The sequence below is a fragment of the Molossus molossus genome, unplaced genomic scaffold (assembly GCF_014108415.1).
Source record: "Molossus molossus isolate mMolMol1 unplaced genomic scaffold, mMolMol1.p scaffold_m16_p_5, whole genome shotgun sequence".
Lineage (NCBI taxonomy): Eukaryota > Metazoa > Chordata > Mammalia > Chiroptera > Molossidae > Molossus > Molossus molossus.
In genome coordinates, this window is record NW_023425388.1 from 107,417,731 (window position 1) to 107,429,953 (window position 12,223).

General features: G+C 36.5%; 1 protein-coding gene across 9 annotated transcripts in view; it reads right to left on the minus strand.

Annotated features, from left to right (window-relative positions):
- XRN1 (5'-3' exoribonuclease 1) overlaps positions 1-12,223 on the minus strand; it is a 131,523-nt gene that overhangs the window by 102,660 nt on the left and 16,640 nt on the right. For 5 of the 9 annotated variants that reach the window (XR_004956861.1, XM_036243926.1, XM_036243922.1 and 2 more), the window contains 7 exons: positions 11,832-11,914; positions 6,942-7,029; positions 6,684-6,852; positions 5,846-5,913; positions 5,130-5,267; positions 3,028-3,091; positions 2,707-2,812 (listed from right to left, as the gene is read on the minus strand). Coding sequence is in view for 8 of the 9 variants with exons in the window: in XM_036243926.1 (XP_036099819.1) it covers positions 2,707-2,812; positions 3,028-3,091; positions 5,130-5,267; positions 5,846-5,913; positions 6,684-6,852; positions 6,942-7,029; positions 11,832-11,914 (716 nt within the window). In the remaining variant the exon portion in view is untranslated. Of the gene's footprint in view, positions 1-2,706; positions 2,813-3,027; positions 3,092-5,129; positions 5,268-5,845; positions 5,914-6,683; positions 6,853-6,937; positions 7,030-11,831; positions 11,915-12,223 lie in introns of those variants that run through there. The other 4 variants (XM_036243928.1, XM_036243929.1, XM_036243925.1 and 1 more) reach the window with 4 other exon arrangements.

Below are 12,223 nucleotides of genomic sequence, written 5' to 3' on the forward strand. Positions count from 1 at the left end.
ACTGTAACTGCTAACTGCTTTTCATTCATCCAAATCAACAACAGTTTTTCTACCTCTTCAATAGCCTGTGATCATTGTTTCTTTTACACCTGTAACAACATTAGACCTCTTGATGGACTCTTTGTTTTAAAATTGTGCTAATCCTTGGTTTCACCAGCAACAAAAGCATTCTCTCCTTTGTTGTAACCAAAGTTTGGTAGGACAACCCAGACATTTTTTCTGTGAACAACTTGTTCGAGAAATGAATTGTTTGAGATGGGAGACATCCAAGAACTGAGGTTTGACTATATAAAGTTGTATGTGTGTTTTGCTTTTAAAACTTGTACTTATGAATAATATAAGTACCTCTCTAAATCGTTATAGATTTTCTATAATTACAAGATTAGCAATTCTGCAGATTCTGGCGTAGATGGCAAAGATGGTGACTATGAGAAAGAGGAGTTGGAGACAATTATGATGAATCTTCTTACTGGAAATGTAAACTTATAATTTTTCACTATTACAAAAAACTTTGTAATAAACATCCTTGTGCATAAAAATCTTCTGTGTTTCAGTTTATATTTTTAAGACTGAATAACAATTAGAATTATTAGGTCAAAGGGATAAATATTTTAAAGGCTTCTTCTGGATATGTGCTTTCCAAAATAATTTTACCACTTTATATTCTCACCAGTAATTAAAGGAAGAACCCTATCACCACCGTGGACCAGTAATGAATACAACAATTTTAAAGGATTTGTTTATTTGTTAGGCAAGCAGATGGTACTTTATTTTCATAAGTCTGTATTTTAATATATAAAAAGAAGGGAAATAAAACCAGACTAGTTACCCATCAAATTAAGCATTTAGTGCCAACTGCAGGTACTATAATTCTACATAACTGTAATCAAGAAAATAAGAATTAAAAAATAAAGGGTTAAAAGTATAACTACTATAAATATTTTATTTCTCAAGTCTCAAAAGTACTCCATGCTAGCCCTGGCCAGTTTGGCTCAACGATTAGAAAGTCGGTCCATAGACCAAAGAGTTGTGAGTTCAATTTCGGGCACTTACCTCACTTATGGTTACCTCAGTTATGGTTCCTTCCTGGCCCTGGTCAGGGCCACGTGGGAGGAAACCAATCGATGTGTCTCTCTCATACCAATGTTTCTCTCTCTCCCTCTATCTCCCTCCCTGCCACTCTATCAGAAGACAAATAGAGGGGGTGAGGATTAAAAAAAAGTCCTCCATGCTAATGTCACCTGACAAACCTTTAAATGAGCTGGTAAACTATACTAGAATTCCTGTATCTCTAGTTACTGGAGGTCAGTATGAATACAGACACTTTCGGAAAGACTGTCTAGACTAGAAGTCAGCCTGAAAGTATATAGAACAATGTCTGAAAACTTGGGTCTATCCTTGGGCAGATTCAAGAAAAGATCTAATATTTAGTGCTTTATTACATTTAAAAAAAAAAAAAAACCCAGTAAAAATAATAATATAAAAAACATCTGGGTATATTGCATATAAATAAGGGTACACAGCATTCCATGACACTCTTACTTTACTAATAGAGAAGTAGTCTCATCTAGTGGTTAACAGCATAAGTTCTGAAGCCAGACTGCCTGTGTTCAAATCTTGACTCTGCCACTCACTATCTATGTCACCTTGAGCAAATCACTTAAACCTCTCCATTCCTGCCCAGCCGGTTTGGCTCAGTGGACTGAACATCTTCCCATGCACTAGGAGGGTGCCAGCTCAACTCCCAGTCAGGGCACATGCCCAGGTTGGGAGCTCGATCCTCTGTCGGGGGTGTGAAAGAGGCAGCCAGTCGAGGTTTTGCTCTCATCAATGTTTCTATCTCACCCTTTACCTTCCTCTCTCTGAAATCAATAAAAACATATTAAAAAAACAAACATCTCTGTTCCCTAATTTCCTCTATCGTAAAGTAATAAAAATTCTATTTTTCGTAAAGGATTATTGTGAGAATTAAATGAGTTAACATTTTTTAAAATGCTTAAAATAGTGTTTGGCACTTGGTAAACACTTTATAAGTGTCTGTAAATTAAAGTAAATACAAGACAGTCATATGTAATTCATACTGTGGGCTGCAGTTTAAAAGTTTGAAAGCCACCATTCCAGAGATCAAGTTAAGACACTTTTGGAGTAGACATTAACCTAGTGCTGAGCCAGGTGCCCACTGAGGAAAGTGTGCTGGGAGTGTTAGAAGATAGAAGCAAAAAACTAACCATTTTCTATTTGGCAATTTTTTTTTTCCATCCTTACATGAAGATTTTTTCCATTAATTTTTAGATAGAGTGGGAGGGAGGGAGGGAGGGAGGGAGGGAGAGATAGAGAAACATCGATGTGAGAGACACATCAATTGGTTGCCTCCAGCACAACTTCAACCGGGGCAGGAGATCAAACCTGCAACCCATGTACATGCCCTTGTCCAAGAATTAAACCTGCGAAGTTTTGCTCTGCTGGACGATGCTCTAACCATTGAGCTAAACAGGCCAGGGCTATTTGGCAATTTTTATCATAGGAATTTAACACATCAGTTAATATTACCTTCTCAAAAACATACCAGTTGAAAGATCAAGAATAATTTATGAAACCAAAAAATCCTTTCCCACTACGCTAACTATCAAAATTATGCTGTTTTATGAAGAACTACAAAATCTATGTTTCTACTTTAAAGTATAATAAGCATTGGCAAAAACGTACTCAGATACTATGTCAACTCCCATCTTCGTCATGTAGTATGTTCTTTTATATTGTCTAAACTCAGTTTCAAATAAGTCATCATCTTCAGTTTCATCTTCTAAATTATCTGGGAAAAAAGCCAGAAACACAGTAGCTGACAATTATGAACATTCTGTTTTCCCACCTAAAGCTTTGATAAATACATTTTATCAAAGCAGAAGCTTATAAGTGATCACAGAAATCTACTCCATTCAATATTACTGAATTAGTACTAATAAAAGAAAGCTATAACAACCATTCTGTCCAAAATGTAACATATCAAAATGCATAGTTTGTACTCACCCTTAGAAGTTACTGCTTCTCTATTTTTATCTAAACCAGCCCAACAGATGGAGTTTTCCTGGCCCTATAAAAATTATAAATCAATATGAAATTAATGTCAAGATACATTTCAAAGTGAGACATTTCACAGGGAGATTAAAAAAAAAAACTAAAAATAACTGAATGATTAAGTGACACTGTAAAAGTTTATTTTAATAATAATTCTCTAATACTGTGTAAACGTTTTTGGTTTTATATCACTTGTTTTCTAAAGCTATACATCTTTTTTTTTTTTTTTGTGGTATGTGCCCCTAGCAGAAACCGAACCCGGGACTCTCTGGTCCACAGGCCGATGCTCAATCGCTGAGCCAAACTGGCCAGGGCTAAAGCTATACATCTTTACATGTAGAACTTAACATTCAGGACTCTAAAAATATGTAATAAGTAACTGTCATAAATATGAAAGAGAAATACATTTAATTATATATGTGTTCCAAGAAAAAAAACAGTTCAAAAGTATTTCATTTACTTAGAAAAAAATATATAATCAATATCAAATTTTTTTATAATTTGTCAATTTTAACATTTTTGTGTGTCGCACTCTGGGCTACTGTTAACACAATATATATGATTATGATGAATCCAATGATTACAAATATCACCTATTTTCTGTATCTCTGGATCCCATCATTCTTTGTTTGTTTGTTTGTTTTTATCCTCACCCGAGGACATTTTTCCATTTTCTGTTCAGGTAGAGTGGGAGAGAGAGAGAGAGGAACAGAGAGAGAGAAACATCGATGTGAAGGGACACATCGAGTGGTTGCCACCCGCACAACCGACCAGGGCCGGGGACAAACTGCAACCGAGGTACGTGCCCTTAGCGGGAACCGAACCCGGGTCTCTCAGGACCACAGGCCGACGCTCTAACCGCTGAGCCAAACTGGCCAGGGCTGGATCCCATCATTCTTATGACTCTATTACCTACCTCCTACTTCTTTTTCTTCTGTGCAACTCATTTGCTTTTTTATAGCTCTTCCATCTCATCACATACTTCACATCTTTTCTCTCCTCTATATTCTGATTGCCTATCTACTTCCTGTCAGTGACTCTCATTAGTTCTTCCTACTCCCTATCCCCATCATTTCCTTTTCTTCAGGTAAAATAGGGCCTCTGCCAACTCCCTATGCCTGGGATGTCCCTCCAGCCCCTCTCATTTTACCAGTATCTCTAATGTTAACCACATGTGCCTGGAAGATTAGTGGAGTTTAAGAACTGAGCTGAGGTGGGCAGAGCCAGGGATGACTGACTGATATGTAAGTTTGTTAGTCCGGGTTCCTAGAAAGTTGTAGAAAAAAAACAAGGCAAAATGCAGACTAACTGCTACTAAGTTCCACTAAGAGAAACCTAAGCAATTAAAAGAACTTTACTGAAGAAAAATCAAGATAGTTACCCTTCCTGGAGCAAGATTCCTAATTAGAACCAGTATAACAAGGAAAGCACAGGAAACTCATCAATTTCATAAGAACCCAATAATTATACATAAACTGAGGAAAATTTCAGGTTTATTTTCCAAGTTAACACATATAAGGCTTTCTTTAGACCTTATTAGAGATAATTTTCAGGGTACCAGCATATTCTAATTCTGTTATTCATTTTTTGAGCACCTAAAATTTACGAGATATTATGCTATTAATTGCCCTTAACCTGGTCTATTGCTGTATTATATACATAATTTTATATACAGGTTATTTCTACAGAAAAATCACTCATCTAGTTAATGTCTCATAACATTAAGTGCTATAAATATCCACATTTTAAAAAGATAACTAATTTTCTGGCTGCTTATATTTAGAAATATTCTCTACAATTTTTAAAGAATAGAAGAGCAAAGGAAACACAATGTTCTCAAGTAAAAATAAGGAATTCATTTTTAAAGATCAGATTTAAATTATAGGATCTAACAGAGAAAGAGAAATCAAAACAATTTTTTAAATGTTCAAAAAGAAGAAATAAAAATGAAATGAAGCAATCCCAAAATCTTAAGAAAGAAAATGAGAAACAAGGAATATCAGTTTTACCTTCACAGCTATAAAAAGTGAAAGGACACCTTAAAAAATAAACACCTTTGATTTTTTCTTTTCCTTGTAGTTCTTGGCTTCTTCTGCCGCCACACCTGCTGCTTCATTGAGGTACTTGTTACCAACTTTGCTTTCAAACCACTTTAGGTCTACAAAAACTTCACTGAAGTGCTCCCGATCAAACTGTACCAAAATATTTAAATTCATTTAAAAATCATTTAAGTGTGTCTGGAAGAATAAAAACCAAACTTTTAACACAGGCTACTTCTAGGGCATAGATCAGAGAATATTACTTTTTTATGCACATGGGGACCTCATCTACTATGAAAATTAAAAATAAAAAGCAAATAAAAACAATTAAAATTATTATTATTATTATTTTATCCTCACCTGAGGATATTTTTTTTCCCACTTATCTTCAGACAGAGTGGGAGGGAGAAAGAGGGAAAGAAAGGAAGAGAGAAAGAACAATGTGAGAGGGACACATCAATTGGTTGCCTCCTGCATGACCCCAGCCATGGACAGGGGCAAACGAACTGCAATCGAGGTATGTGCCCTTGACCAGAATTGAACCTGTGATTCACTGGTCTGCGGACTGACACTCTGCTGCTGAGCCAAACCGGCCAGGGCCAGGTAAAATTATTTATACAGAATGGCCAATAGGATTAGAATCACAAAAAAGTTTTCTTCTGGTATCATGTAATTGTTCACTGATTATTTATAGCTATGCTGGGACAAGAAAAAAACTTCTGGTTACTTACATCTGATAATTTCACAAGATATTTCTCAAACCGAGGTAAGTTGAGATGCCCACTTTCATTAATATAACCTAAAAGGAACAAAATCTAAATTTGCACTAAATGCTGACATTTTTTCCTATACAATTCTACAAAATTCTTTTTATAAAATGTTGAATGCTGATATTCTACAAATCAAAGAAAAACACTCATTGTAGGACTCTATAACTCTATAACTGGCTCTAGTTTCTATGAACTTGCTGTTACAATAATATACAATAACAACTGAAGCAAAATATAAGAAATTCTAGGTTCAAGTAAAAATAATCCTCCCACATTTCCAACACATGATAACAGTTAACTAAAGTAAGTTCTAGATTGTATCCACATTGTTCATTTGATATGTTACCTTGAGAAGAAAAGGACTAATATCCTGCTACTGTGTTGCTCTATTTAGCATCACCACTGTTTGTGAATTTCCTATTTTAATTGAAAAATCTTTCCCTCATATTACTCTGATGCTTTACCCATTCAGAAAAACTGAATTTCTATTCTTAAATATTAAAGAAGCTAAGTGAAACCAACAACTTCTACTGAGTTTCTTATACAATTAAAGGCACAGATTAGTTAGGTATCGATAAATGAGGCTGCATAATTCTGGTCTTTTTTTTTTTCTCATGAACCACTGAAAACTATAATCTCAAAGCTTGGAGCCTTAGATCAAAAGAAGCCATCAGTTTTTCCTACTATAGCTGTGCATGCTATAATCTAATGAATTGAGTCACATTTTTTAGAGCTGGTTGAGTGCTAAGTTAAAACAAATTAATATTAAAGCCACAAATGAATATTAAACTTTGCTTACCCCCAAGTTCTGGTAGGATGGTAATATATGTTCCATAAAGAAGAGGCAGTGCATCATGATTAATATGTAAATGAGGTAGATGAGGGATAAAATCATTGCCAACAAGAAATCCCATCAAAATCCAATCATCTATTATCCTTTCAATATCATATTTAAATGGGATCTTGTCCTTATAGTAAAATGGAGAAAACAGTCAAGTCCTATGAAAATTTCTGCATACACAACTATGGTCCACAGTTATATTAAATACTTACTTACTTTTAACACTGAAAACTCATAGTCAATATACTCTCTCATCAAAGACAAGTGTAGAAGGTGAAATGTGGTTTCTTCTGGTGCGCATACCCTGTAATTAGTCAGATGATCAACACAGTTAACTATAAACACACACACACACACACACACACACACACACACACACATTTATTTAATTATATCTTTAAGGTTCAAGTTTAAAAATGTAGCAGTACTTAAAATAAAACTTATCATTAGAAGATAATTAATTCTTGTAGTCAAGATATGTAATTTATAAAAAAGCTGCAGAGTAATATAATATATATAGCATAAAGTTCAAAATAATTGTTTTACATTATGTTTTCTATGGAAGGACTCAGAATTAAGAAAATCTAAATAATATATAATAGATATATAAAAAACAAAAACAAAAACAAAAAAACCACGGGGTCTGACCCATTTAAGGCTGTCCACCAGCAAACAGCATTAAAATAAGTGAGCATATACTTCTGTATCAACTGCAGTACAGTCCAAGGCTTCAGTGGTGAGGCACTATCACTTCTTCTTATCTTTTCCTGTCTTGGTATAGAGGTCTATATTTCTGGCTGGTAGCCTATTCTCCAAATTCAACTACAAGTAAGATTACAAGCTAACAATAGCCTATTAAAAGAATTACATACAAATAGCAAGTAGGATTTATCCCAGGAATGCAAAAAGCTGATGTACTATACCACATTAATAAATAAAGAAAAAACCACCACACAATCATTTAGCAAAAAAAAAAAAAAAAACTGTCAAAATTCAACATCCTTTCGTATAAAGATAGTCAGCAAAGCAGGAATAGAAGAAAATTTCCTTAATATGGTAAAGGAAACTTACTGAAAACCCATAGCTAACATCAAACTCAATGGTCTGAAGCTTTCTTTCTAAGATCACGAACAAGACAAATTCCCATTTTCACTGTAGCTATCCAACATTATTATTCTGGGAGTCCAAGCCAGAGTACTTAGGCAAGAAAACAAATAAAAGGCATCTAACTGGAAAAAAAGAAATAAAACTATCTCTATTTACAGATGACATAATTCTATACATTAAAAATCCCATAGAGCCCTGGCCAGTTTGGCTCAGCGGTTAGAGCGTCGGCCTGCGGTCTGGAGAGACCCGGGTTCGGTTCCCGCTAAGGGCGCGTACCTCGGTTGCAGTTTGTCCCCGGCCCTGGTCGGTCGTGTGGGTGGCAGCCACTCGATGTGTCCCTTCACATCGATGTTTCTCTCTCTCTCTCTCCCTTCCTTTCTCTCCCTCCCACTCTATCTGTACAAAAAATGGAAAAATATCCTCGGGTGAGGATAAAAAAAAAAAAAAAAAAAAAATCCCATAGAATCCACAAAAAAGATACTAGTGCAAAAACAAACAAAAATTCAGCACAGCTGCAGATCAACACAAAAATCAGTTGTTTTTACATACCAGTAACAAAGATTCCAAAAAGGAAATTAGGAAACATTTACACTTATAATACCACCCAAAAGAATAAAACATTAAGTAATAAACTTGACCAAGGAAGCAAAAGAAAACACAAAACAAAACAGAGGCAAAATCAAACTCAGAGATACAGAGAACAGACTGATGGTGCCCAGAGATTGGGGAGGTGGAGGTGGGGAGTGAAAAAATGAGCACAGGTGGTCAAAATGTACAAATTCCAGCTATAGCTTAAATAAATGTACAAGAATGGTGGCTATTTTTTTTTAAATGTTTTTATTGATTTTTTTTTTTAGAGAGAAAGGGGGAGAGAGATAAATATTGATGTGAGAGAGAAACATCCATCATCTACCTCCTGCATGCCCCCTACTGGGGACTGAGCCCACAACTCTGGCATGTGCCCTGACCAGGAATAGAACTGGGACCTCTCAGTCCATGAGACAGCGCTCAATCCACTGAGCCACACCCGCCAGGGTGTGTTTTTTTTAAATAAAAGGAGGCAAAATACTTGTACACTGAAACTAAAAAATGTAGCTGGAAATTAAAGCAGACACCTTATGTTAATGAACTGGAAGACTTAATATTAAGATATAACTACTCAAAAGGATCAACAGATTCATTGCCATCCCTAATAAAATTCCAAGGATTCTTTTTACAAAAATAAAAAAATCCATCTTAAAAATTGTTCATCTCACCCAGCTGGTGTGGCTTAATGGTTGAGCAATGACCTATATGCACCAAGAGGTCACCAGTTTGATTCCCAGTCAGGGCACAGGCTCAAGTTGTGGGCCAAATCCCCAGTGGGGGGCATGCAGGAGACGGCCAATAGATGATTTTGCTCATCAATATTTCTTTCTCTCTCTCCCTGTCCCTTCGTCTCTCTAAAAATCAATAAAAAGAAAAAAAAGTTTTTTAAAAATTGTTCATCTTGCCCTGGCCAGTTTGGCTCAGCGGTTAGAGCGTCAGCCTGCGGTCCTAAGAGTCCCAGGTTCGTTTACCACTGGGGGCACGTGCCTCGGTGGTGTGTGTCCCCTACCCTGGTTGGGAGGTGGGAGATGGCCACTCGATGTGTCCCTTTCACATCGATGTTTCTCTCTCTCTTCCTCCCTCCCACTCTGTCTGAACAAAGAATAGAAAAATGTCCTCTGGTGAGGATTAAAAGAAAAAAAAATTGTTCATCTCAGGAGACACCCAAATAATCAAAATAATCCTGAAAAAGAAGAACAAAGTTGGAGCTCTCACCCTCTCTGATGTCAAAGCTACAATGATCAAAATATTGTAGGGTACTGGCATAAAGATCAGTGGAACAGACTATAGAATCCAGAAATAAACCCTTCCAGACACAGTCAAGTAATTTTCAACCAGAATGCCAAGACCACTCAATGGGGAAACAATCTTTTCCACAAGTGGTGGTGGGAAAACTGAATAGCCACATGCATAAGAATGAAGATGGACCCTTACCTTATACCATATACAAAAGTTAATTCAACATGGATCAAAGACCTAAATGTAAGAGCTAAAGCTATAAAACTCTAAGAACAAAATGGAAAAAAGCTTGATGACGCTGTATTTGTCAGTGATTTCATGGATGTCACACTAAAGATACAGAAAACAAACAAAAAAACTAGATTGGATTTCATCACAATAAAAAATTTTGTGTATCAAATGACTACCAACAGAGTGAAAAGGCAACCCACAGAATGGGAAAAAATATTTGTTTTGGGATTGCTATTCTTTTTTTGTCTTTTATCTTAATTGTTGAGAGTATTGCAGATGTTCTCCCTTTTAACCCCCATGTTTTCCCCATATTATTGTCTGTGTCCATTGGTTATGCATATATGCAAGTTCTTTGGTTTATCTCCTCCCACCACATTCCCCCACCTCCTTTACCTCTAGTTTGTCAGTCTGTTCCCTACTTCCATGTCTCTAGATCTATTTTGATCGTCAGCTTATTTTGTTCATTATATTCCATAAATAAGTGAGATCATGTGGTACTTGTCTTTGTCTGACTGGTTTATTTCACTTAGCATAATACACCCTTCCACGTCATCTCAAAGGATAAGAGATCTTTCTAACAACTGCATAGTATTCCATCGTGTAAATTGTACCCCAGCCTTTTTTTTTTTAAATCCTTACCCAAGGACATTTTTCCATTTTTTTGTTCAGATAAAGTGGGAGGAAGAAAGAGGAAGAGAGATAGAGGGAGAAACATCGACGTGAAAGGGACACATCGAGTGGCCGCCGCCCGCACGACCCAACCAGGGCTGGGGACAAACTGCAACTGAGGCACGTGCCCCCAGCGGGAACCGAACCCGGGTCTCTCTAGACTATAGGCCGACGCTCTAACCGCTGAGCAAAACCAGCTAGGCTACCCTAGCCTTTTTAACCACTTGTCTACTGAAGGACACTTGGGCTGTTTCCAAATCTTAGCTATTGTAAATAGCACTGTTGTGAACATAGGGATGCATATATTTTTCCTGACTAATGTTTCAGGCTACTTAGGATATATCCCAAGAAGTCAGATCACAGGGGTCAAATGACAGTTCCATTTTTAATTTTTTGAGGAAATACCATATTGTTTTCCACAGTGGCTGCAGCAGTGTTAGGGTACCCTTTTCTCCACATCCTTGCCAGCACTTGTCGTTTGATGATTTGTTGATGGCAGCCATTATGGCAGGTGTGAGGTGATACCTCAGTCGTTTTAATTTGCATCTCTAATGATTAGTAACATTGAGCATTTTTTCATATGTCTCTGGGCCATCTGTATGTCCTGTTTGGAGAGGTGTCTATTCAGGTTCTCTGCCCCCCCCCCCTTTTTTTTTCTTTATTGGTTTGAGAGAGAGAGAGAGGAAGGGAGAGGGAAAGGGAGAGAAAGAAACATCCATGAGAGAGAACATTGACTGGCTGCCTCCTGCATGCCCCTCCACTGGGGATCGGGCCCACAACCTGGGCATGTGCCCTGACTGGGAATCGAACCGGTGACCTCGTGGTGCATGGGTAGACACTCAACCACTGAGCCACACCAGCTGGGCCTCTGCCCATTTTTCAATTGGATTGTTTGTCTTTCTTTTGTTGAGCTGTATGAGTACTTTATATATTTTTGGATATTAACCCCTTATCCAATGTATCTTTGGCAAATATGTTCTCCCAAAGAGTGGGTTCCCTTTTAATTTTGATGCTGGTTTCTTTTGGTGTGCAGAAGCTTTTTAGTTTGATGAAGTCTCATTTATTAATTTTTCCTTTGTTTCTGTTGCCCTAGGCAATGTATCGGTGAAAATTCTGTGATGTGAAAATTATGTGTGATGTCTGAGATTTTGCTGCCTACCTTTTCTTCTAGAATCTTTATGGTTTCATGACTTACATTTTAGTCTTTTACGGGATTACTATTCTTAATTTAATTTCTGTTTTTCCTTCCAACATATAAGCAGTATGATTTACCTTTGGGTCTTTTTGCCACCAAACCGAACCTCTTCTCTTAAAAGAGAGAAATGTGCCTCATGACTTGTTAATCCAAGCATAATCTGTTGAAAAACGAGTAAGAAATGTTTTTATTCTCTCACTTTTTATAGTATTCAGTTCACAAAAGCAATTAAATAAAAATATTTCTATATAGAGAAGAACATGAGTATTTAAGAAAAATGAAATAACTTGTTATCGCATTAAATATAGAAATATCAAAATATGATCCATTTATAGGTAATGAATGGGGTAAAGTGAATGTGCTTATCTAAGAAAAAAATGTTTACACCTACATAACCTTAGACGCTCACTCTACCTACCCCAACAAAAATAAATTCCAAAAACCTTCTCTTGGTTTTCACACCTTCCCA